The sequence below is a fragment of the Bos taurus genome, chromosome 24 (genome assembly GCF_002263795.3).
Source record: "Bos taurus isolate L1 Dominette 01449 registration number 42190680 breed Hereford chromosome 24, ARS-UCD2.0, whole genome shotgun sequence".
In the NCBI taxonomy this organism is placed as follows: Eukaryota; Metazoa; Chordata; class Mammalia; order Artiodactyla; family Bovidae; genus Bos; species Bos taurus.
In genome coordinates this window covers 32,440,152-32,461,499 of record NC_037351.1, presented here as the reverse complement: position 1 = coordinate 32,461,499, position 21,348 = coordinate 32,440,152, and the positions used below count along the sequence as shown (strand labels likewise).

General features: G+C 42.1%; 1 protein-coding gene across 14 annotated transcripts in view; it reads right to left on the bottom strand.

Annotated features, from left to right (window-relative positions):
- The window catches only part of OSBPL1A (oxysterol binding protein like 1A), a 230,388-nt gene that overhangs the window by 74,996 nt on the left and 134,044 nt on the right, over nt 1–21,348 (bottom strand). For 12 of the 14 annotated variants that reach the window (XM_010818787.4, XM_024984539.2, XM_010818786.4 and 9 more), the window contains one exon: nt 14,915–15,077. The exons of the other annotated variants lie outside the window; for them this stretch is intronic. In XM_010818787.4, the coding sequence (XP_010817089.1) occupies nt 14,915–15,077 (163 nt within the window). The remainder of the gene's footprint in view (nt 1–14,914; nt 15,078–21,348) is intronic. 14 annotated transcript variants of the gene reach the window in all.

The window sequence follows — 21,348 nt, the reverse complement described above, 5'->3', positions numbered from 1 at the left end:
AAGAGGTCAAAGTTAACAATAGAAACAAGCCAACGATTCTTATGTTCTCCTGATAAACATTTTTTTAACATGACCTTTGAAAACTAGCTTAAGGACAAACAGTACAAAGGAGCAAGATGTGGAAGACTGTGGACAGTGTCCAAATGACCCCTCCCCGTTCCTTAAGGGAACAGGAAATGGTCGAGAGGCACACACGCTCAGTTTAATACCTTCATTGTTTATGGTTTCCCCAAGAACCAGGCATGGTCTAAGAATGTCCAAGGTAACCCTAAGTAACCCAACCTGAAACTATCAGTGCTACATTTTTATTCAGCTTTAAAATACAATTTTACAGACTAAAAAAATAACATAGTAAATACAAAGGACACAAGGAAAATCAATGAGGCCTACCACATTCAAAATAAATTGTAAACAGAAAATCAGGAACCAGGATGAGTCCAGAAGGGGCTGCCAAGAGATTGCGACAATAACCTACAGAGGAAGTGACAAAAGTTTGAAACAGAATCTTGGCAGCAAGTGACAAGAGTCAGAGCCATTCTAGACATATCCTCCCCAAACGAGGCGCAAGGTCAAAATGAAGCAAATGGTATAGTGTTGATTACCACAGAGTTTTTTTAAAAGGACTGGCACGTCCCCAAGCAACTAAATCTACTACTGTTTTCGGCAACTTGCAAAATCTGCACATGTAATTGCAGATGAGGAATTATTCAAAATGTGGTGTATGGGCTACTGAAAATTTTGTCTGTTTTGAATGACTAAATTTGGAGCTTCCCATTTGTCTTGTTGACATCCTTAAAATCATTTTCAAGGTCACCTATGCATACACTCTACAAAGAAAATAATTCTAGAACTAAGGACCAGTTACAAAGTAATTCATAAAAACAAAAATGAAGTGTTTTCACGTGACTTCAGTTTAATAAATCAACGCTCACCAAATAGCTATCACATACCAGGTAAAGGGCTTGTTGCTGAAACAATCTCGAAAGATTAATGAGATATGGGTGGTGCCCTCCAAGTAGTCAAAGTCCAATCTAGTGAAAGACACATAAGTAAACAAATGTTTACACAAAGTGTGGGAAGAGTTGAAGAAGTCACTCTTAGGGAAACCAGGGAAAGTTTCCATGCAGAGATGGCATTTGAGCTGCCATGATGACTAAGAATTCAAGGCAAGGAAAGAGAATACCAGGGGTGAGGGAACAGCAAACAGTCCAATGGCCTGAAAGAACAAGGTATGTGTCCAAGAATATCTGGCATGGCTAGAGAGAAGGGCAGCCAGGAGGAAAAGATGTGGTCATCAGAGATAAAGCTGAAAAGTGGGTCAGATCACAGAGTTTATACCAACTCTGTAATTACAGAGTATGGAGCCACTGGATGCTCTGTCAGGGAGAGGTTAAGACCCATTTTAGACTTTACAGATAACTCTGAGCTTCCCTGGTGGCTCAAATGGTAAAGAAACCACCTGCAACTCAGGAAACCTGGGTTTGATCCCTGGGTTGGGAAGATCCCCAGGCAAGAATAATGGAGTGGGTAACTCCAGTATACTTGCCTGGAGAATTCCATGGACAGAGGGGCCTGGTGGGCTACAGTCCATGGCATCTCAGAGTTGGGACACGACTGAGCAACTAACATTTTCACTTTCTGATGCATCAGCATCCCAGGGCCACTGTAACAATGACTGTAACTTAATGGATTCACTGACCATGAACACTGGGGGAGAAACAGAGAGACAAGAAGACAACTAGATACTCAGAAATGGGGAGGATGTGAGGAAAGCAGGTAAGAGATGACTTTCACATTTGTAGTTTGCACGGTTGGTAGACAAGGAGGCCATCAGCCAAGACAGGCAAGATCAGGATGACGAGGGGGCAGGTCAGGATGACAAGTCTAGTTTCCATTATTTGGAGTTTGAGATGCTTTGGGCCAAAGTAGGACTTTTCAGTAAACAGATGCAAAGTCTAAGAACATCACTATCCTCCACAACCAACTCATCCTCAAGTTCAATTTAGCCTTTGAAATGTACCCCCAAATTTTTTTCACTCAAATATCTGCACTCCTAATCTGTGATGAAATCTATGCCAGTTGCGAGGGGTGCAAAGTTCTTTAAGGAATGTTCTGTCTGCTTGAGTGACAGGGCAGGAAAAAAAAATCATATAAAATGTCAACTACAGGAAATGCTATGAGACTATGAAGCATGGAAAACTCAGCAGTGGGCACAGGACTGGAAAAGGTCAGTTTTCATTCCAATCCCAAAGAAAGGCAATGCCAAAGAATGCTCAAACTACCCCACAATTCCACTCATCTCACACACTAGCAAGGTAATGCTCAAAATTCTCCAAGCCAAGGTTCAAAAGTACATGAACCATGAACTTGCAGATGTTCAAGCTGGATTTACAAAAGGGAGGGAACCAGAGATCAAATTGGCAATAACCGTTGGATCAAAAAAGCAAGAGAGTTCCAGAAAAACATCTGCTTCTAAGAATATGCTAATTATCTCTGTAACAGAACAAAGTGGTAAATTCTATTATGTTTATCAGGATATGACCCCAGGCCTATTGATAAATATCCATTGTTTATCTAGTCTTATGACACATGAATCATGGGTTAACTTTGATCCTATCTCTCTTTTACTTTGTGCAGACTAGTTTCAAGGAATTTGGGGAGGTGGGTTTGAGCAAGTACACTTAGGGTATATGAGGCTTCCCTGGTGGCTCAGACGGTAGAGCGTCTGCCTGCAATGCGAGAGACTCAGGCTCAATCCCTGGGTTGGGAAGATCCCCTGGAGAAGGAAATGGCAACCCACTCCAGTAGTCTTGCCTGGAACATTCCATGGACTGAGAAGCCTGGTAGGCTACAGTCCATGGGGTTGCAAAGAGTCAGACACAACTGAGCAGCTTCGCTTCGCTTCTGCTTTATTGACTATGCCAAAGCCTTTGACTGTGTGGATCACAACAAACTGTGGAAAATTCTTCAAGAGATGGCAATACCAGACCACTTTACCTGGTCTCCTGAGAAATCTGTACGCAGGTCAAGAAGGAACAGTCAGAAATGGACATGGAACAACAGACTGGTTCCAATCGGGAAAGGAGTGCTTCAAGGCTGTATATTGTTACCCTGCTTATTTAACTTATATGCAGAGTACATCATGAGAAATGCTAGACTGGATGAAGCAGAAGCTGGAATCAAGATTGCTGGGAGAAATATCATTAACCTCGGATATGCAGATGACACCACCCTCATGAAAGAAAGTGAAGAAGATCTAAAGAACCTCTTGATGAAAGTGAAAAAGAGAGTGAAAAAGTTGGCTTAAAACTCAACATTCAGAAAACTAAGATCATGGCAACTAGTCCCATCAGCTCATGACAAATAGATGGGGAAACAATGGAAACAGTGAGAGACTTTATTTTGGGGGGCTCCAAAATCACTGCAGATGGTGACTGCAGCCATGAAATTAAAAGATGCTTGCTCCTTGGAAGAAAAGCTATGACCAACCTAGACAGCATATTAAAAAGCAGAGATGTTACTTTGCCATCAAAGGTCTGTCTAGTCAAAGCTTTGTTTTTTCCAGTAGTCATATACGGATGTCAGAGTCGGACCATAAAGAAAACTAAGCACCGAAGAATTGATGCTTTTGAACTGTGGTGTTGGAGAAGACTCTTGAGGGTCCCCTGGACTGCAAGGAGATCCAACTAGTCCATTCTAAAGATCAGTCCTCAGTATTCATTGGAAGGACTGATGCTGAAACTGAAACTCCAATACTCTGGCCATCTGATGCAAAGAACTGACTCATTGGAAAAGACCCTGATGCTGGGAATAATTGAAGGCGGGAAGAGAAGGGAATAATAGAGGATGAGATGGTTGGATGGCATCACCGACTCAACGAACATGAGTTTGAGTAAGCTCCGGGAGTTGGTAATGGACAGGGAGGCCTGGTGTACTGCAGTCCATGGGGTTGCAAAGAGTCTGACATGACTGAGCGACTGAACTAATGATGCACAGGGCATCAACAGTGGGGATCTGATCTAGTCCAAAGTCAAGCAGGTTCCCTGAGGAACAAAGGTTAGGATATGTGTTCATTAAAGCAATAAAGAGAGGAACTGAAACTTTCCATCTCAGTTAAGTTACTTTCATGCAAACTCTTGTCATCTCTCATCAAGGACACCTGGACCTCAAATCAATTTTAACTCTCAACATACTCACTTGCTAACAGACTGTAAACTCCTGAGTTGGGATCATGCCTTATTTGCTCTTAATTTCCAATTCTTAGTATAATGCAAGCATATTATAAAAATCCACAATATTTACTTTAAAAAAGGAAACTTTATAAAATACTAACCTGACATGATCAGTATACTTGTTTGCTGCTCCCCATCACTTACAGATTAAAAAGCAAATTCTTCAGAACCTTATCACAAGACTCATTACAGGCTGGTCCTGAATTACCTTTGTGGCTTCACCTCATTACCATTTCTCAGCATTTGGAACACTTAACCCCTGCTTCGGCCACAGTGCATTTTCACGATGTCTTGGAAAACAATTCTCTACCTTCGTGTGGGTTAGCTTCTTCCACAAAGAATACTCCACCTCCATCTTACCCTGCCGGAGAACTCTTTACTGACTCTTTACTCAGGCACCAAGAAAAACGCTTCCCTCACAGAGGAGCTTACACTCTACTTGTAGGAGTCCAGGAACAAATGAACAATATGTGTGAAAGTTTTTTTTTTTTTAAGGCAAGAGAAAAAGGAGAGAAAATGATACAGTGAAGGTCTTTCTGAGCAGGAAAAGGAATGGAATGGAGGGGTAAACCCTGCAGATGTTTGGGATGAGAGAGCTCCAGGCAAGGGGAAGCGAAGGCCTGGGGGGACACGCCTGGCAAGAGCAGGGACAGCTGCTGAGGTCAGTGATGGAAGGAAGGGACTGAGGAAGACAGGGCAGACCTCAGAAGGCGGTGGGCAGAGCTCAGAAGGCGGCAGGCAGCCAGATGGAGGGCTTCTGGCTTTTATTCCAGCTGGAAGCAAAGCCATTACAGGGTCCCGTGTAGAGAACTGACCTGAAGAGACTCACATTTGGAAATGGTCACTCTGAACGCTGGGCTTGAAATATTGCTGTGCAAGCAGAGAGACCAGTCAGAAAGCCCTTGTCACAATCCAGGCGAGAGATGTGGGGGATCTGGGTGGTGGGAGTGGAATGATGATAAGGGGTCAGATTCTGCTAAATGTGGTAGGAAGAGCTGACAGAATGTGTTGATGGACTGAACATGGGATACGACACCTTTCCTCTGGACCCCCCCAAAAAAAGAAATCAAAGAACAATTAAAAAAAACAAAACAAAACAAAACAACCCACAGTCTATGACAGATAATTCAAAGGTTCTCAACCTCAGCTGAAGCAATTGTAAAGACGCATCCTTCATCCACCAAAATATGCAGGAGGGGCAGGCTTGTGAGCAGTAGTGAAGAATTTTCTTCTGGACATTTTAAGACACTTAGGCGATCTCACTTAAGTGAACGTGCCAAGTAGATAATTAGACAGGAGTCTGAAATTCAGAGACAAGACTGCGTCTACAGACACAAACTGACAGATTTATCCAAATTTGGGCAATATTCGCAGGTGTGGGACTAGGTGACGTCACGCAAGGCAAGCTGTTCAAGCTTTAATGTCTGGACGATCCCTACAGATTTGAAGAAAACTGCCAATTCTTATTCACTAAGTCTGGGTTGGGACCTCTGGTTCTGCAAGTCCGACAAGCTCCCACATGAAGCTAATGCTACTCAGACCACACTCTGAGCACAAGGGCACTAGAGCAGCCCAATCCAACCTTTCTGGCACCAGGGACTGGTTTTGCGGAAGAGAATTTTTCCACAGACTGGATGGTGGGGGATGGTTTTGGGACGATTCAAGTGCATTACATTTATCGTGCAGTTTATTTCTATTATTATTATTAAACTGGGATATAGAATGAAATAATTATACAACTCACCATAATGCAGAATCAGTGGGAGATCTGAGCTTGTTTACCTGCAACTAGACTGAGAGTGATGGGAGACAGTGACACCCAGAGTGCACTGCTTATGTTTGATCTACTGCGTGAACTTTTTGATTGCTGTACTGCAGAAAACCTTGCTTCACAAACAGAGAATCTTGGAAATGGAAGCAGGCTTTTCAGTGCTTTTGCAGCAATCTTAGGATATTCTACCTTGACTGTAACTCAGAATGCATGGAGATCTGAAATTGTCTCAAACGTATCTTTAAGGCCACCATCATTTGCGATCTCAAGCGGTCATGCAAGCAATGGGGAGCGGATGTAAATACAAATGAACCTTCACTCACTAGCCCATTGCTCACCTCCTGGTGTGTGGTCTGGTTCCTAACAGGCCACAGACCAATACTGGTATGTAACCAGGTGACTGGGGACCTCTGATCTTGAGGGTAAATGCAGAAAAGAAAAGAATGACTGCACTCTAAGACACTCTACTACCAGAAGTGAGAAGGATGCAAGAACATCAGCAAAAGAAACTGAGAAATAAAATCAAATGAGAGTGGTATTCTGGAAACCAAGTAAAGAAAGCATTCCACGAAGGAAGGGAGCATCAGCAACTTGAAGTGCTAGTAAAAGGCCGACAAAGATGCAAACTGAGACAGGACCATGCAACTAGGCAGCTGAGCACGCGACAGTGGTGACCTGGTCAAGAGCGGCTGCTGGGAAATCATGAGAACAAACATAAATAGAGGCTGTTCGAGAGAGAATACTAGAAGAGCAAAGTGATGCAGGTCAAAGGTATTTGTATAGGACACAGCATTTTTGAAAGATTAAGACAGCTGATGGGGACTAGGAGTAACTGATTACCTGGGAGAGATAAGGAGCTGCACTAATATCCTGATGAAGGTTGAAGTGCTAGGTTCGATCCCTGGTTGGGTAAGATTCTCTGGAGTAGGAAATGGCAACCCACTCCAGTATTCTTGCCTGGAGAAGTCCACGGGCAGAGAAGCCTGACAGGCTACAGGTCACAAACAGTCAGGCACAACTGAGCATGCACGCACACACAGAGGATAAATTACATTCACCAGTGTTTTACCTACAACATACACACATCATGAGTAAGCTGCTGGATAATTTTTAATGCTATAAGCACAAAGTGAGATTAAGAGCCCTTGGCACTACTTAAGATTGTCCACAGAATGTTGTACCATATTACATACAAAAGGTGTTTAATAACAGTCACAGTCTGTGGTACTCAATTTGCTGCACATCAGACCAACCAATGAACGTGTTCTGTCCTGGGCAACAGAGGAAATACACAAGTTCACATGATAAGATCTCTATCCTTGAGGGAAATGCAGGCTTGGGGAAAGACAAGAAAGAAATGCACAAAAAGTTATATAACGAGAAACAAGGCAAGAACAAGGCAGTATGGCTAATCATTCAATAAATAAATAAATAAGGACAAGAGAAAAAAGTGCTAGGAATACAGAAGTGAGTGAGCTCTTCAAGTCCTGGGCAGGTCCAGACCACAGTAAAGACTCACAGAAATGGCCCAGGCAGGAAATGTCCAGGTATTTCAGAACTAAACCACAGGACTTCCCTGGTGGTACAGTGGATAAGAACCTGCCTGCCAATGCAGTTAGACATGGGTTTGATCTGTGGTCCGGGAGGATCCCACACGCCACAGAGTGACTGAGCCCGTTCCCCATGTGCTGTAAGTACTAAAGCCCATGCACCCAGAGCCTGTGCTCTACAACGAGAGACACCACCGCAGTGAAGAGTAGCCCTGGCTAGCCACAACTAGAGAAAGACCACACACAGCAAGGAAGACCCAGAAGAGCTGGGAAAAAAAAAAAAAACGAAATAAGTAAAAATAAATAAATTAAAAAACACCTAAAATGCAGGAGAGGACAATGGGCTTAGGAACATAAAGAACAGAACACATGGTTATCAGCCTTCCTGCCAACACTCCTGATCACTTTGATCAAACCCTGCATCTTCTATGTGAAACTCTCAGCAGATGTCATTACTTTTCTCAGCTATTACCAGTTGTAGTTGTTGGATTAAACCTTATTTCACATGGGTCATAACTTCCTACGTTACTCTCCTCCAGACAAAATCAAAGTCATTATGTTACCACTTTCCACTCTTCAAGCTCTGATTTAAAAAGACATGAGCACCCACCCCTGCAACTGCTGAGACATGCTAAAGCTAGCTTTGATTTCATAACCTAACTTTCCACTGGTTTTGCCAATCTACACTATAGGATTTGGATGCATTATTCATGCGCAATTTGACCAAAATAGCATTAACAGTTTAAGTAAGAAAGCCTTTTTTGCACAACTGATCTCAACATGTTTCTAAAAAGGAAAGCGAACAGACAGTAAGAAAAACAATAAATTTTGAAGTTTTAAAACTCAAAAGGCAGAAATTTTTGTGCAACTGCTATCTCAGACCAGTACTAAAGAGCAAGAGCCATGAAGTTATTTAACTAGTTAAGAAACATTTCAAAAATAACGCCTTCACTAGCGATTCATAAGGTCAAGCACCTTAAATTTTCTCCCCCTTAGCTACTTTTTCATTCACCCCTCTCTCTAAGAGCCAGTCTCTTAGCTCCCACATGATGGTAAATTCCTGGAGAACAGATTTTACCTTTTAAATAACATCTCATCCCAGTTCACGCCCTCTGTCACCTACCCTTCCTGTTCCACACAGTATCCAAAGTGGAGCATGCAGGCCGCATGAAATTAGCAAGTGTTATGGATTCTTTTGTGCTCTTGATTGAAAACCAATATATTTTTAGGGAGGACAGAAATATCAATGACATTTGTTCAACAACCTGCACTTAATAAACGTTTAGAGAGCAATTTAGTCTATGCTAAGTACTTCAGAAATATAAATAGACAGGGTCTCTCCCATCAGATGGGCTCCCCAGGTGGTGCTAGTGGTAAAGAACCTGCCTGCCAATGCAGGAGACATTAGAGACTCGGGTTTGATCCCTAGGTTGGGAAGATTCCCTGGAGGAGGGCATGGCAACCCACTCCCGTATTCTTGCCTGGAGAATCCCATGGACAGAGGAGCCTGGCAGGCTATGGTCCACAGGGTTGCAAAGAGTCAGATATGACTGAAGCGACTGAGCACACAAGTACTAGCACTGAACAGCCAAAGGGCCCTGAAAGAAATGTAAAGGGAAGAAACACGAAAGATGAAACACTAACCGTGCCTGAGGGGGTGGGAAAAGCTACTCAGAAGAGGAGATATTGATCATTTAGAGACATTTGAGAGTTTTGGCAGGAGAAGGGAGTGAAATGGAAAGAGCAGAAAGATAGCAGGAACATGGAGAAGGAGCTGCTTCATTCTTCCCTAAAGTGGAACCTACTACATAGTATAATTTCTGTATTCTACTTGCAGAATAGAATTTTTCTACAGAACTACTCTCTAGTTTCTCATTAAATCCTTTAATACATATGAATGTTAGCCCTCTTCCCAGGAAGTGTTCACTTACAGGTAATAATATCAGAAATTTCACTCAACCATTTCATTCCTTATAGACAGACACACAATGAAGACAGGATGTGATGCTTCATTAGGTTTAACGCCTTCTCATCTGTTATAGAATGGAATTCAACCCAATTTGTGAGAAAGAATGTTTGCCGTATGGGATCTGCTGAAATTTTAAGTCACTGAGCATACTGGAAAAAAATTTAAATAATTAAAAGACCCACATGGGGTTGGAAAAAATACCCTGTAGGCTTATATCAAGGTTTGTCTCACCTACTGTATTACATTTTCACTGACCCTGCTTATCTGAAAAAATTTAAAGGGAAAACAGGAAGTCACATGGATTTAATTTTAAAGGAAGTAACAAGTTGTGACTGACTTTTAAAAAGCAAACTAAGCATTTACTGAAAATTATTTAGAAGTATTTTAAAAGTAGCAGCTTTAAAAACGCTTTTCTCATTTCTTTTAAACATTAAGGTAGGCTTGATTTAATCTATCATTCTGATTCAGAAATTACGTGAAATGCAGGTTTGTATACTTGTTCCTGTTTTCGTTTACCTCCCACCCAACAGCCTCTGTCACGGGTGCGTGGTGAGGATGGAAGATGCCCGGTGCGGCTGGAACGAACAAGGGACGGGCAGGGTGGGGGTCACGTCGGGAGCCTGGAAGGCCCGTTAGGGAGTCTGGATTTTATTCCAGGTGCAGTGAAGAGCCACTGAAGGATTCCCGGCAGGGGAACATGATGCCATGATAGTCTATAAAGCATCAGTGTGGGTGGTATGTACAGAGTGAAAGTCAAGAGGGCAAGGCGGGAAGCACAGCCATCATCAGTTAAGAGGCTGGACAAGAGCAGGTGCAGCGCAGGTGATGATGCTGCGAGTGACGGCGGGGAGCCCCTCAGGGTGCCAGGCACTGCTTACAGTACACACATGAGCTGTTTATTCCCTCCGATAATCCTATGACCCACTTGCAGATGAAGAAATGAAGCACAGGAAAGTGAAGTCATTTTCCAAAGACTACAGGAATTAGTAGAACCACCATTTATCAACAGTCTTCCAGCAGCAGCACCTACACCTTTAATGATCACCTTGCACTAACAGAACACAGATGGATTGAAGGTATGATGGAAGGGCATAATGGATGGGTCCTGGCCTGTGTTTCTTGGAGGGGGCATGTGAATGCCATGAATCTCCCAGATTTACAACTTTAGGGGATGAAAGAGGAACCATTTACTAAAATTAAGCAAATTCAAGGAGGAAAAGGACCTAGGAGGAAGACCAAGAATCCATCTTTTATTTATCCAGCTAACAACTGAGTGTATATACATATCTCACAAGAGGTCAGGGCTGGAGAAACAAATTCCGGAACTGTGGTAGTCAGAACAACTGTCCCTCCTAGTCTCTGGAACCTGTGGATGGGTCACCTTCCATTGTAAAAGGACTCTGCAGGTGTGACTGAGTTAAGGACCTTGACTTGGGGAGGTTGTCCTGGGTTATCTGGATGGGTCCGTTTTGATTGCTATGGTCTTTATAAAAGGAAGGGAGGAAGGTCAGAGAGATTGGAAGAAGTCAACTTGCTGGCTTTGAAGATGGGAGGATGGGGCCTCGTGCCAAGGAATGCAGGTGGTCTCTAGAAGCTGGAAATGCAAGGAGGCAGATTCTCTCTACAGCCTCTAGGGGAACACAGACCTGCCAACACCTTGATTACAGGACTTCTGACCTCCAGAGCTGAGAGAATAAATCTGCATTAAGCCACTACATTTATGCTAATTTCTTCTGACAGCAATGGGAAACTATTATAGGAATTCTAAGTTAGTATTTAAGATAATGTGATATTCAAAGAAACAGGTGAAGGAGATGAAGAGGTACAAACTTTCACATGTCTAGACTTAAGCTGACCATTTAAAAATGTGCAGAAATATCGAATCCCTATGTTGTGTAAGTAAGTGTTAGTCGCTCAGTCATGTCCAATTCTCTGCGACTCCAAAGATAGTAGCCTGCCAGGCTCCTCTGTCCGTGGGATTTCCCAGGTAAGAATTCTGGAGTGGGTTGCCGTTCCTTTCTCCAGGGGATCTTCCTAACCCACGGATCAAACCTGGGTCTCCCACATTGTGGGCATATTCTTTACTGTCAGACCCACCAGGGAAGCCCAAATAGCAGGGAAGGGCGTCCCTGGGTGGGCAACAGGAACTAACACAGTGGTATGGGTCAATCATACTTCAAGAGCAAATAAGCTCATAAACCCACAGAAAAAGTTCAGATTTTTGGTTACTGGAGGTGCAGAGAAAGGGAAGGGAAAATAGATGAAAGGAGGTTCAAGAGGTACAAACTTCTGGTTATAAGATAACTAAGTACTAAGGATGTGACATAGATCAGGATAAATAAAATGAACACCGCTGTATGTTATACATGAAGTTAAGAGTAAATCCTTAGAAGTCTCATCACAAGGAAAAAACTTTTTTTCTCTCTCTTTAATTTTGTACCTTATGAGATGATGGATGTTCCCCTAAACTTGTGATAAACATTTCATGATTTAAGCCCCATCATTATGCTGTACACCTTAAACTGACAGGGCTGTAGGTCAATTATTTCAATAAAACTTGAAGAAAAAAATAGAGGGGGGGAAGAAAAAAGAAACTGTAGGTGAAAAAATAACTAAACCAAAGTTCTGGAGGAGACACGAGGAGATGGGTACCAGAATGAATCAGGAGGAAATAGCCTTAATTAAAAGGGAACACTTCTTTTGTAACAGAAGAGAAAGAGGAAGTGGGAATGAAGGTTAATGTGTAGATTACAGTGAGAAGATGAAGTCATTCTCAAATGACGGCTTTTATGACCTCCGTGAATTACGTGGCTGGGTCACCAGCAGGGCAAGACTTCCAACCCTGGGTAGCCGACTCGTAATTCTAATAGAGTTCTACATTGTACCAAGGGATTCCCAAGATTTGCGGCAGGAAGTAGGAGTGGCCCAAGAAAGGCTACTACGTTCAGGCAAATGTAGTAAAAACTCAGGTGGGTCACTCAGGGCAACAGTCACTCAGGGCAACAGTCCCTCTCCCTCATCTCCTCCAGCCACGTGGAGCGCGCTGACTCAGCGGGGCACTGACTCCGCGCCGGGATCCTTCTCAACACAGCAACCCAGCAAGAGGCAGGTACTGCAAACAGACCTGAACTGGCACTTGAGAGGAAATTCATTTTCCAATCCTGACCGAGAGACTGTAGTTCTTTTTATCTCCTTCTCCCCGAGGAGACGACTATGGAAATAAATGTTAAAATACACCCGAGAAGCAGAAAGATGAAAGAAGCCCCTAAGTGTCTATCAAGCAGAGAATGACAGAAAATTCTGCTCAACCGTATCACTGACTTTCATGGAACCTCTAACAAGAATGAGCTAGAGTTGTAGTGCTGGTGGGAAATATACTGATGTATATTTCCAAGATACATTGTGACATGAAAAGCAGACCCAGGACAATTACACAGCTACTTCCACTCATGATTTAAAAAAAAAAAAAACAGCATAGATACACAGGCACATATACATGGGATTGCTTTAAAAAGGTCTGCAAGAGAATGTATCAAGCTGTTAACAAGAACCCCTGAGAAGTGTGCAATCAGGATGAGGGATGAAGGGAAAATTTCACTGGAGACTATAAGTACTTCTCTCTTAAACTGTTTATAACAAGTTTTTTCTTAAAAACTAAATTTTTTTTAAAGACATCAATGACGAATGCAACAAACAACAAGGTTTACTGTATAGCAGAAGGAACTACAGTCAATATCTTGTGATAACCCATAGGAAAATAATTTCAAAAATAATATATGTGTATATGTATAACTGAATCACTTAACTGTGCAACTGAAACATTGTAAGTCAACTATATTTCAATAAAATATATATATATTAAAAAAAAGATTATCAATGATGAGCAGATGAAGCATCTAGGTTCTTTTACATTCACATCTCTTTCTGGATGTCCGAACAGAAGGACAGGGAATAACGGGACAGGATGTGGCAGAGGACAGACGGGAAGACATGTCAGCAGCCTTAGTGACCTCTCCCCCTTCCCCCAATCAGGCTAAAAGCCTCCTTTAACCCCGCCACTCATTCCACTGCTTTCAAATCTGATTTCTACTTTCTCTTCCCAATTTGAATCACTATTTTCACAAATACCCCCATCTAATAGCCATCATCATAGTCATTACAATCCTTTCTCTAATATTCTCCAATCTGGTTGTTAGAATTAGCTTTCCCCCATCTTTTGATCATGTCACACTTCTAAAATTAATGTTCCCATGTGCTCTGCTGATCTTCTGTAATGCACCTCTTCTCTATTAAGTCCGCCAACATCATTTTCCTTGTCCTATATCATCACAGCACTTTAACTTCCCTAACCAAACTTTCTGTAGTTCCCACTTCTGTGACCTCTCACTGTGCTTCCTTTAGTTTCCTATTACAAATGTGACCCTTTAACTCCAAACCCACTGAGATCTCCTGCTTCCACCATCAAGTTCTGTGAGACCCAGAAATTGTACATGTTCATCTACTACATAAGCACTTAATTTCCTAACATAAAAGAATTGTTCTCAGTCTCAATCATCTCCAGCCATCCCCTCCATGATTCCTTCCATGAGTCCGCCCACATCCACCTCAAATTCTAAAGGAAATTCATAAAAAGTCAAAACTACTCAGCAGTACCTCCTCTTGAAAGTCATTCTCACCCCTCCACATACATCGCTCATTTTTTGAATATCTGGTACCTGTCAGGCACTACTGAACATACGAATTCATTTAATCCCGACTCAACCCACTGCAATGGAAACTGTAATTATCCCCATTTTAAACATGTAAAACCTGAGGTCCAGAGAGGTCATGGGACTTGCCCAAGGTCACACCAGTGTCAGAAGCAGGATTTCAATTCAGAGGATCTGGCTCTGAAGCCCCTGCCCGCTGCCAGTGTGCTGCACTGCTCTGAGGCCAAGTGAGGTTCTTCCTTTTCTCTGTTCCGGGTACACCGTGGCCTCACCTCTCCCTTTGGCACACAGCATACCATATTGTAACCAATTCTTCTTATCTGTGTCCTTTACTCTTAGACCTCTCTGAGATATAAACTATCCACCTCTCTGTCCTTTAACAGGTAATAAGCACCTTGTACCAGGAGGTATTTAACAGAATAAAACAATAAACCAGATTCGCAGCCCTCTGGCCCTAGCAGAGCACAGGCTGTCAAAAAGGCAGACTCAGTGATGACTTCTGTTTCAAACTTTCGGGCTCCTGCCTTAAAAACATCACACAAAAAGTAGGTCATTGGGGAGCTGTAGCAGTACATTTCCATCTGTTTACTCCAGGGAACTCAAAGTGCCATCTACCCTAAGACGACATTTAGGTGGTCAACTGTGAATTACCAAAGCCCCAGATGGCGGGGTTCTAGAATTACCTGACAGTGCATCATAGAACTCGTCCTCACTAAAGATGCTCAGAGGCGGGGAACCTTTAACCAGAGACTGCTCTAATTCGTGGTGTTCAGTGGCTAGAGTCGCCAGCGCTTCTGATAAAATTTTGTTTTTTTCTTGTTCCTGTTCCAATTTAAAATTCCTCACCTAGAAGAAAACAGATAATACAAAAAAGACTTCAGAGTGACAGGAGAGACAGACTTACTCAAAAGGATGTGAAAATAACTCGCTTTTAGACCCAGTTCAATTGCAACATCAGGAATGAAGACGGTGGTGCTACATATGCACGCTTGAATGAGCAAAATTACTAAGCTAATTTTGTTCTTCCCATGGGGACTTTTTTCAAAACACCTCCAGCCAATGCAAATAGATTAAGAAAAAGCAAACAAATTCAGCCCAAATGATCAGGACCCTAGTAGAAAGACATCAGTCAATTTGAAAATCATATAAAAAAATTATTTTAAATAGAGAGTATTTCATTCAACATTAATCAAATTAAGCCAGCTTTTGAACAAAATAAAGAATTAAAACTGTTGTAAATATTAAAATGTGAACCACATCAAAGATTAAGACATAATCCTCCGGTTTACTCTCAAAAGAGTTGGTATATCAAATAAAGAGAAACAAGAGGCTAGGTAATGATGTTTTAATTACCATTTTCCAATCCAGATTTTGATTCTGGTTCCATATTTTACCTTGAGTTTAGTGAACAAATATAAATAAATAAAAGATTATAGAGAAGGCAAAGTCATACTCCTTTGATGATATAATCTGTTCTTCCTATCTAATTCAAGAGCTTCTGAATTTGAAGTTAATTAAAGCCTTCTAAAGTTTAAGTAGTCTAATTTTCATATAAAATAGCAGGTACCAGATTCGGTATGAACAGTTTCATCCACTCTTGTATGAAAACTCTGAAAATCACAGCTACTCCATCAACTCCCTCAACTTCTAGGGGCCACGTGGGTCTTTAGTTGGAAGAGCTGGGATCCACCTAATCTCAGATTTATCTTATGCCTGTTTCTTCACCTATAAAATCAGGATTCTACTGCCAGGGAAGAGTCTCATTGGTGGCTTCAACTCAGTGGTCTTCAAAAAAAAAAAAAAGAAAAAAATTCAACAGCACAGCCTATTTCTCAAATCTCAATGCATGAAATCCAATGTTTCAGGAAGCAGCAGTGCATAGGACGCTGGGTCCGGATGGGGAGCCTCTTGGACTTTCCCCTCCAGGCCCAAAGCCAGGGACTGTTCCAACAGTTCGAGGAGCATGAGATGGGGTGACCTCTGAACCCCTCTCCAGTCAAAACGCCTGCCCCTGTGTCTTCACCCTGGTGACCTCTCCCCAGGGCTCCCAGCTGCGATCTGCTGAACTCCACTCCCACTTCCTGGCCTTTCTCTCAGTCTCCTTCTGTGGTGCCCAAGGACACAGCATCTTCCTCCACATTCTGACTCCACAGTCACACGTACAGGGACAATGCGCCAAGAATCCCGGATGTGACTTACAACATAGCCCTACCATAAAATGCTAAGTGTGTAATAAAAACAGCATTAAACCCTCATTATTTTGGGAACAGCTCCAGTCCTCGGGTACCTTAGTATTTATTATCATGATAGGAACGTGCTTATTATTAGAATTACAATAATGAAATATAAACAGCAATAAGTGGTAAGCAATAATGTGCAGAGAAGACCCAGAAAACAGGAAAAAATTAAATAGGTATATAATTATAATTTTTAAGAAACTGAAAAATACATGCAAATGTTCCTAGAATCTAAAATTTTATATCCAAGGAGGAAATACTCTTGGTATAGCTGAAATCAACCTTAAAAAAAAAAAAAGCTGTTTTTCCTCCACTTAACCAGTCAGACAATTCATTTATCTATAAACAAGGACTACAGAATTCATCATAATATCCAAAATGAACACTTCTTTAGATGGAAAAACATCAGCACTGCTGTAGAATCCAAAATACGCCAATGCAGATTCAAACTCTTTCACCCCATCCACTCCTCTTTCATTAAGCTTAGGTTTGTTTTTTTTTTTTTAGCTGCTCAAGTATCAAAATGCAAATGCGCTGTTGACACTGTACTGTTCTATATAGTGTTTTAAAAAGTGTTAGTCACTCAGTCGTGCCTGACTCTGCGACCCCATGACTGCAGCCCACCAGGCTCCTCTGTCCATGAGATTTTCCAGGCAAGAATACTGGAGTGGGTTGCCATTTCCTTCTCCAGCTGTTCTACATAAGAATCAACTAAGTTACCTCTTTTGGGTAAAAAATATGTAAATTCTAGTTTATTAATTTTATTGTTAGTCTTTTATGGTGCCTACTTTATAAGTTAAACTTAATCACAGGTATATGATTATGTATGTAATCATATGTATAGGAAAAAACAGTACATATACATATTGTTCAGTAAATCCAGTTTCAGGCATCCACTGGGGGTCTTGGATAAAGGATAAACCCTTGCCCAAGGATAAAGGGGGTAACTACTACAGTTACTGAAAAAAAATTGGTTTCACTGCTATAAAACATATATGTTAAGTTTAAATACCTAAACTCAATCCCTAGATTTCAGAAAAGGGGCAAAATAAATGATTGAGGCTCCAAAATATCAAGTTCTCCCAACAAGATTGTACTCGAAATCCTGATCTTTTTATCCATGAAAAGTAAGCATCCCTGTATCCTGCTGCCTCAACATCTGTTCTCAGAGAAGGAGGGAAAGGGGGTGCAAACAAAAGCAGGAGCAGAGGCTCTGATGACAGACTGGACCTCACCTTGCTGTTATCTGTCAGCTGATCTGAGGACACGTGTATTAGTTTCAAGTCTAACGGGGTCTGCGATACTGAAGGCGTGTTACTCTCAAACTTCCTGCTGAATGGCAACACCTCCCCATCCGGAAAAGTGATGCAGCTGAGAGAGCAAGTGTGCGTAGCATAGAAACTGTGCTAGTGAAGAGCTGCAAAGAAGCACCTAAGCACATACTTCCCTGGCATGGATGCTTTTTGGTCCATCAGATCAATCAGCTGGAACAGTCAGCTGGAACAACTCAATTCTAAGCCAGCTGTCGTCTCAGTATTTCAGAAACACTGCAGGGATAGTGTAAACTACTCATCAAGCTATGCAGAGCGTAACTTCATAAAAACCTCATCTTACTTTCCAAGTCTGTCTCCAAACTCTCATTTGCTAGTTTAGCAACTGTGGTGTGAGAGAAACAGTACCCGCATGCAGTCCTCTCTGCAGTGCTAAGTGCTGCTCTTCACCTTCATGTGTATCAGTACTCGCACACGGATGACTCAAAGGACAACTACCCTATTACTGTTCAAACAACAGATAACTTCACAAAATTAGTAAAACCCAACATGTGCTTATAATTAGACCATTTCCAGCATACGGACATTTTCTTTTTCAAATTTCACATAAAATTCACGCCCTCAGCCACTTTGCCACAACAGAAATCAACATAAAACCAAGTAAACATAAATGTCAAACTTTTTATTAGAAACATTTAAGGACTGAATCATCACATTTAATAGTTACACATTATTATTAACTATTAGTAGACACATCGCTCTGCGTCTATAGCTCCTTCAGACTAATGCACGTTCAAGCCTTTCCAATAATCTCCAGAATCACTTTAACACAATCCCCCTTTCATCTTACTCAATTTCATGCTGGCAGAAGAAATTCACAATGAATACTTGCAAAGTGTTCTTCACTCCATCAGTGAATGGATGCCAACAAAAGAATTCAGAGTTTTAAAAAGCCTGGTGCTGGCCAGTGAATGTACGTTTTATCAACTTTCTCCTTCTATGGCTTCCCTGGTAGCTTGGACAGTAAAGTGTCTGCCTACAATGCGGGAGACCTGGGTTCGATACCTGGGTCGGGAAGATCCCCTGGAGAAGGAAATGGCAACCCACTCCAGTATTCACACCTGGAAAATCCCATGGACCGAGGAGCCTGGTGGGCTACAGTCCATGGGGCTGCAAAGAGTCGGACACGATTGAGCGACTTCTCTTCTTCTTCTCCTTCTATAAAGCACCCTGCTATTTTATGTTCCCAAGAGGTTAAGTCAGGCAGAGGCAATGATTAAATCTGGCAAGACACACCACTAAGTGGGAGTAAATGATTAGTATTCAGAGAACACCATGTCCAATTATCCAATTACAGGATAGGTGACATACTGGCCCTGTTGATCAATCTAGTAAAGCTCTTTCAACCAGCTACACTCCAGTCAATTAACAGCATCAGTCAGTCAGTTCAGTCACTCAGTTGTGTCCAACTCTTTGCGACCCCATGAATCTCAGCACGCCAGGCCTCCCTGTCCATCATCAACTCCCAGAATTCACCCAAACCCATGTCCATCGAGTTGGTGATGCCATCCAACCATCTCATCCTCTGTCATCCCCTTCTCCTCCTGCCCTCAATCTTTCCCAGCATCAGGGTCTTTTCAAATGAGTCAGCTCTTCACATCAGGAGGCCAAAGTATTGGAGTTTCAGCTTCAGCATCAGTCCTTCCAATGAATACTCACGACTGCTTTCCTCTAGGATGGACTGGTTAGATCTCCTTGCAGTCCAAGGGACTCTCAAGAGTCTTCTCCAAAACCACAGTTCAAAAGCACCAATTCTTCGGCGCTCAGCCTTCTTCACAGTCCAACTCTCACATCCATACATGACCACAGGAAAAACCATAGCCTTGACTAGACAGACCTTTGTTGGCAAAGTAATGTCTCTGCTTTTCAATATGCTGTCTAGGTTGGTCGTAACTTTCCTTCCAAGGAGTAAGTGTCTTTAAGTTCATGGCTGCAATCACCATCTGCAGTGATTTTGGAGCCCAGAAAAATAAAGTCTGACACTGTTTCCACTGGTTCCCATTTGCCATGAAGTGATGGGACCAGATGCCATGATCTTAGTTTTCTGAATGTTGAGCTTTAAGCCAACTTTTTCACTCTCCACTTTCACTTTCATCAAGAGGCTCTTTAGTTCTTCACTTTCTGCCATAAGGGTGGTGTCATCTGCATATCTGAGGTTATTGATATTTCTCCTGGCAATCTTGATTCCAGCCTGTGCTTCCTCCAGCCCAGCATTTCTAGGATGTACTCTGCATATAAGTTAAATAAACAGGGTGACAATATACAGCCTTGACGTACTCCCTTTCCTGTTTGGAAACAGTCTGTTGTTCCATGTCCAGTTCTAACTGTTGCTTCCTGACCTGTATACAGGTTTCTCAAGAGGCAGGTCAGGTGGTCTGGTATTCCCATCTCTTTCAGAATTTTCCACAGTTTATTGTGATCCACACAGTCAAAGGCTTTGGCATAGTCAGTAAAGCAGAAATAGATGTTTTTCTGGTACTCTCTTGCTTTTTCCATGATCCAGCGGATACTGGCAATTTGATCTCTGGTTCCTCTGCCTTTTCTAAAACCAGCTTGAACATCTGGAAGTTCACGGTTCACGTATTGCTGAAGCCTGGCTTGGAGAATTTTGAGCATTACTTCACTAGAATATGAGATGAGTGCAATTGTGCCGTAGTTTGAGCATTCTTTGGCATTGCCTTTCTTTGGGATTGGAATGAAAACTGACCTCTTCCAGTCCTGTGGCCACTGCTGAGTTTTCCAAATTTGCTGACATATTGAGTGCAGCACTTTCACAGCATCATCTTTCAGGATTTGAAATAGCTCAACTGGAATTCCATCACCTCCACTAGCTTTGTTTGTAGTGATGCTTCCTAAGGCCCATTTGACTTCACATCCTGGCTCTAGGTGAGTGATCACACCATCGTGATTAAGTGGGTCATGAAGATCTTTTTTGTACAGTTCTTCTGTGTATTCCTGCCACCTCTTCTTAATATCTTCTGCTTCTGTTAGGTTCCTACCATTTCTGTCCTTTATTGAGATCTTCTTTTTTCAGCATCAGCCTTTCTCATTTCTTATTACTGGACGTATGGCTATAACAGAACATACTGGCTTCAGACTGAAATACATCTTAAATCCAAAAACATCTAATTTTACCTCTTAGATAAAGAATTACATTAAGACTTATTTCTGTGGTTAGAGGACCAATGATATGCTGACTTTTCTCTGCTGTTGCCACATTGCTGTTGAAAAGTGGGTCTGGTCCTTTACAGCTGGGTAAGGGCTCTGCCGGCCTCCCTTGGAGGCTCAGTGGTAAAAAAAAAAAAAAAAAAAAATCCACCTGCCTATGCAGAAGACACAGATTCTATCTCTGCATCGGGAAGATCCCCTCGAGTAGGAAATGGCAACTCACTCCAATATTCTTGCCTGGGAAATCCCATGGACAGAGGAGCCTGGTGGGCTACAGTCCATGAGGTCACAAGTCGGACAAGACTTAACTGAACAACAACAACAAAGGCTCTTCTGCTTGTAGAAGATGATAGCGTTACTGGAGGTGGGAGGCACAGCGCT